At 47.6% G+C, this 5,000-nt stretch overlaps 1 protein-coding gene across 1 annotated transcript; it reads left to right on the top strand.

Moving 5' to 3' along the window:
• Positions 1-3,390: 3,390 nt before the first annotated feature.
• On the top strand, positions 3,391-4,990 carry LOC113827312 (uncharacterized; the record flags this gene model as incomplete). Its single annotated transcript, XM_027380205.2, is given in 1 exon segment — positions 3,391-4,990. A coding segment is annotated over 1 exon segment (561 nt), but the record flags the coding sequence as incomplete, so codon positions are not given.
• Between the last annotated feature and the right edge of the window lie 10 nt (positions 4,991-5,000).

The following is a 5,000-nucleotide window of genomic DNA, read 5'->3' as shown; positions in this document are numbered from 1 at the left end:
AGAGAGAGAGAGAGAGAGAGAGAGAGAGAGAGAGAGAGAGAGAGGGAGAGAGAGAGAGAGAGAGAGAGAGAGAGAGAGAGAGAGAGAGAGAGAGAGAGAGAGAGAGAGAGAGAGAGAGAGAGAGAGAGAGAGAGAGAGAGAGAGAGAGAGATAGGGAGGGAGAGGGAGAGAGAGGAGGGAGGAGAGAAGTGTTATAGTGAGAGAGAGAGAAGAGAAAGAGAGAGAGAGAGAGAGAGAGAGAGAGAGAGAAAGAGAGAGAGAGAGAGAGAGAGAGAGATAGTGAGAAACAGACAGAGAGAAAGAGAGAGTGAGAGAGAGAGAGAGAGAGAGAGAGAGAGAGAGAGAGAGAGAGAGAGAGAGAGAGAGAGAGAGAGAGAGAGAGAGAGAGAGAGAGAGAGAGAGAAAGATAGTGAGAGACAGACAGAGAGAGAGAAAGAGAGAGAGTGAGAGAGAGAGCGAGAGAGAGAGAGAGAGAGTGAGATAGTGAGAGACAGACAGACAGAGAGAGAGAGAGAGAGACAGACAGAGAGGGAGAGAAAGAGAGGGAAAGAAAGAGAGAGACAGAAAGAGACAGACAGATAAAATAGACAGACAGACTGAGAGAGAGAGAGAGAGAGAGAGAGAGAGAGAGAGAGAGAGAGAGAGAGAGAGAGAGAGAGAGAGAGAGAGAGAGAGAGAGAGAGAGAGAGACAGAGAAAAGAGAGAGTGAGAGAGAGAGAGAGAGCGAGAGAGAGAGAGAGAGTGAGATAGTGAGAGACAGACAGACAGAGAGAGAGAGAGAGAGAGACAGACAGAGAGGGAGAGAAAGAGGGAAGAAAGAAAGAGAGACAGAAAGAGACAGAATGAATGGAAATAGACAGACAGACTGAGAGAGAGAGAGAGAGAGAGAGAGAGAGGGAGAGAGAGAGAGAGAGAGAGAGAGAGAGAGAGAGAGAGAGAGAGAGAGAGAGAGAGAGAGAGAGAGAGAGAGAGAGAGAGAATTTGAGTCCTGAATTTCTACTCGAATGTGTTTTTCATTCGTTTCGGTCAAGATATCTGCAAAGTGAAATTAATATTGCATTTGGCAGTACTGCGCTCGTAAAAGAAAAAAAAAAGTTAAAAGTTAAAAAAAGTTCAAAATAAAAATAAAACATATCTTCAAACCGGTGGATTATTACACAAAAGGATTTATTTTTTTCCTGTTTTTTAATTTTTTTTTTCTTTTTTTTTTTTACAGATAGGTAAAATGAGTCCTTTTAAGTCCAATATTTACGAAGCTCTTCCTGTCCAGTATGAGCAATTGGGTTGAATTTCCTTTAACAAAACGGTGTTACTTCTTGCAACTTTGCAACATTTCGCTCGTTGCTCTCTCTCTCTCTGTTTATCCTTTTCTTCCTTCCTTCGTCTGTCTACCCAGGGTTTTCTTCCCCTTTCATTCTCTCTCTTCTATCCTCTTACTTTCTTTCCCTTACTTTGTTATGTCGTCTCTTTCTCTTCCTCTTGTGTACTCTCCCTTCATCCTTTCTTCCTCTTTTCCCTTCATCTTCCCTCTTCCTTCTTCTTCTTTAAATCCTCCTCCTTCATCATCTATACCCTTATCTCTTCCTCCTTCTTCTTCTTTATCTCCCCCTCCTCCCCTCCCTCTATCCTTCTTTATCTCCCCCTCCTTCTTCATCTTCCTTATCTTTCCTCCTCCTCCTCCTTATTCAACTCACCTCCCCCTCTTCCTGCTCTTGACCCCATTCCTCCACCTCCTTCACCCCTTCTTCCTCCTGCTCCTCCTCCTCCTTCACCCCTTCTTCCTTCTCCTCCTTTTTCTCCTCCTCTACCTATCTCCTCCTTCCCTTCTCCTTCTTTTTCATCTCCTTCTCTGTCAACTCCTCCCATTTCCTTCTTCTTCTTTCTCTTCTTTTCCTCTCTCTCGTCCCCCATAGCGTCCTCTTTCTTCACTTCTCCTCTCCTGCTTCCTCTTCCTCTTTCCTCCCCCTCCTTTTCTTTCTCCTCCTCCTGCTCCTGCTCTTCATCTTCATCTGTCTCCTTCTTCACCTTCTTCTCCTCCTCCTCCACCTCTCTTTTCCCCACTATTCTCCCTCTCTTTCCCATCCCCTCTTCGGAACACATGAAAAGTGCATTGGCGTAAAAAAAAGAAAAAGGGGGGGGGGGACTCCGGGTGATATCTTTGGCTTTTACAAGGCAGGGGGTCTGGTGGAGGTAGGGGGAGGGGAGGGGAGGAGGGAGAAGGGAGGGGGAGGGGGGGGGGGGAGGGAGGAAGGGAGGGAAAAGCTGGGGTGTATGTTTAAGACTTTTCCTCAAGTGACTGATTTTTAAAAGGTCTTTTTTTCAGTTAAATGTGTACATCTTATCCAGGTAAATAAACTGGTAGTAAATCATTTGTCCATTAGAGTGAGTGAGTGAGAGAGAGAGAGAGAGAAAGAGAGAGAGAGAGAGAGAGAGAGAGAGAGAGAGAGAGGGAGAGAGAAGGGAGAGAAGAGAGGAGGAGGAGGGAAAGAAGAGGGAGAGAGAGGGAGAGAAGAGAGAGGAGAGAGGAGAGGAAGGGAGGGAGAGAGAGAGAGGGAGGGAGAGAGAGAGAGAGAGAGAGAGAGAGAGAGAGAGAGAGAGAGAGAGAAAAGGAAAGAGAGAGAAAGAGAGAGGGAGGGAGAGTGAGAGATAAATATGTGTATATATATACATATATATATATATATATATATATATATATATATATATATATATATATATATATATATATATATGTAGGTATGTATGTATGTGTATGTATATAGTTACGAAAAGTCCAGCGTGTGGATAATGCAGGCGCCCACAGGGAGGCGGCGGAGCATGAGCGGCCCATAGCATCCCGCTCTCCTTCCCTCAAACCCAGAGATCATAGCTGTTCTCTAAGGTTTCCTCCCCTACCTCCCCTCCCCCGCCACCAACCCTCCCTTCCCCCCCTCCCTTCTCCCTTCCCGCACTCACACACCAACAGTCACCACACGAACGCACTAGCGCACGAACGCACGCACGCAGGCTGGCCCAGGTCGGTAACCACAGCAAGGGGCGACGCTCTCTCGCGGGCCAGAGTTGTCCGGGACGCCGCGCTGTGAGGACGCTCCCCGACCCGCAGCCGTGACTTGACTCCTTCGCTGTCACGCTCCTCGAGTCCCGTTGCCGCTTCTGGCGCTGTGTTGGATTCTGCTGCTGACTGTGCCGGGCCTTGCTGTGTTGTAGTTGCCTGCAGTGTTGGAGGTCGAGATACAGCAGTGCTTGGAAAGCTTAGAGAAAACTGTTGACGGTGTGGAAGACAGTCTTTTGGTGCTGTGCAGAGTGACTCCTGAACGGCGTGTGAGAACGCAGGATTTTGACGCAAGAGTGATGGGAGAGCTGTGTGTGGAGGGCATCAGAAGAGATCAAATCATGGCTTTGCCGAGTGTCCTGAACTACAGAATCTGGTCCTCCACGGGGCCTCGAAGCCTGCCGAGCCTGGCGAGGCGAGGGCCAAGCACCAAGCTGCGGAAGAGCCTGTTCGGCCCCGTCGACCACGCCGAGAACCTGCGATTCGTGCGCGAGGAGCTGGACAAGATCTCGCGAGAGGACTCCGAGCGGTGGAACTTCGACTTCGCGGCGGAGCAGCCCCAGGAGGGACGCTACGAGTGGACGGCCGTGGGCGACGCTGCTGCGACAGAGTCCAGTCAGCCCACGCGACTCACCTGCCTCACCGCCTCCGCCAACAACAAAAAGCAAGTGAAGCGTCTGCAGACCTCCCCGCCGGGCAAGCTGAAGCAAACCCTGTGCACCGACTTCTTCAGACTCAGCTCCGCGAAGACCCGAAGCGCGTTCAGTGCCGACACCAAGCTCGTCGACAGTGCCAAATACGCCCGCTTGAGGTTGTCGGAAACCTCGCTCTCCGAGAGCAAGGAAAACACCACCTTAAACCATAGAGAAAATGCAAATAACTGTGTGGAAATGAGATGAATAGAATAATGGGATGATTGTGTGAACTGCAGGCAGGAGGCGTCAGTGCGTGCGGTGCGGCGACCAAGCTTTAAGCTCCCGGTGCAAAACTCTACGGAAGATCTCTCCCTAAGTCGCACCGCTCGCTCGCCCGGCGCTCTCGACTGCCAGTGAGACAGAACCAAAGAAAAACTGCAACGAGATCTCATTCTTTGAACTTTATTATCATTGCTATTGCTGTTATTGTTATTATTATTATTGCTACACCATTGCTTTTGTTATTATTATCATTATCATTATTGTTTTTATTATTATTATCATCATCATCATTATTATCATTAATATTATTATTATTATTACCATTATTACTATTGATAGTAACATTAACACCTATTGTTATCGTGTGAATGTTCTTGCTTATCTAGACATATGTAAGTTGATACTTTTTTGTGTGTCTGGATGTCTGTCCTGCTTCGTGACATCAGAGTGACGTCACTGCGCCTATTTGAAGTACAACTCACATCCGGAAAAGGGTTCGTGTGCGTCTTCGTACACACCGACCCAATACAGACATGGACCCCCCCCTCCTCCTCCCCCCCAACCGGAGGCATTATCTACCTGCGGAGTATCTATCTATCGGTGCTCCTGTTCGTGGGCGCGTCGCTGCATCATCTTGAAGCCGCGGACGAGAAGCCTGCGACGGTATTGCAACAAGGGGATGCGCCGGGTCCATCTTGCAACACTCGAGACTTAGTACCTGCTGAAGATTTTTTTTTTTTTTTACCTGACACGTGGACGAAACTTCCATCTGCATTAGACATCATCTACCAGATTCTACCAGACGACTTTCAACTTCCGGGTCTATTCTACTTTAACTACTACCATCACCTGTGCTAAATCCAGTTCGTGTGATGGCGTGGAATTTTGTACATCTTGTTCACGTGTACATTTTCTCAAAAGCCTGATCTCGCTAGTAACTTTTTAAGGATATTTAATTCTATTGTACATAAGAGTTTTTTTTCTCATATATTTTGTGATGCCAAACTTTTTATTTTTGTTCTTAATTATTC

The sequence above is a fragment of the Penaeus vannamei genome, unplaced genomic scaffold (assembly GCF_042767895.1).
Source record: "Penaeus vannamei isolate JL-2024 unplaced genomic scaffold, ASM4276789v1 unanchor79, whole genome shotgun sequence".
Lineage (NCBI taxonomy): Eukaryota > Metazoa > Arthropoda > Malacostraca > Decapoda > Penaeidae > Penaeus > Penaeus vannamei.
This window is presented reverse-complemented; position numbering and strand designations above follow the sequence as displayed.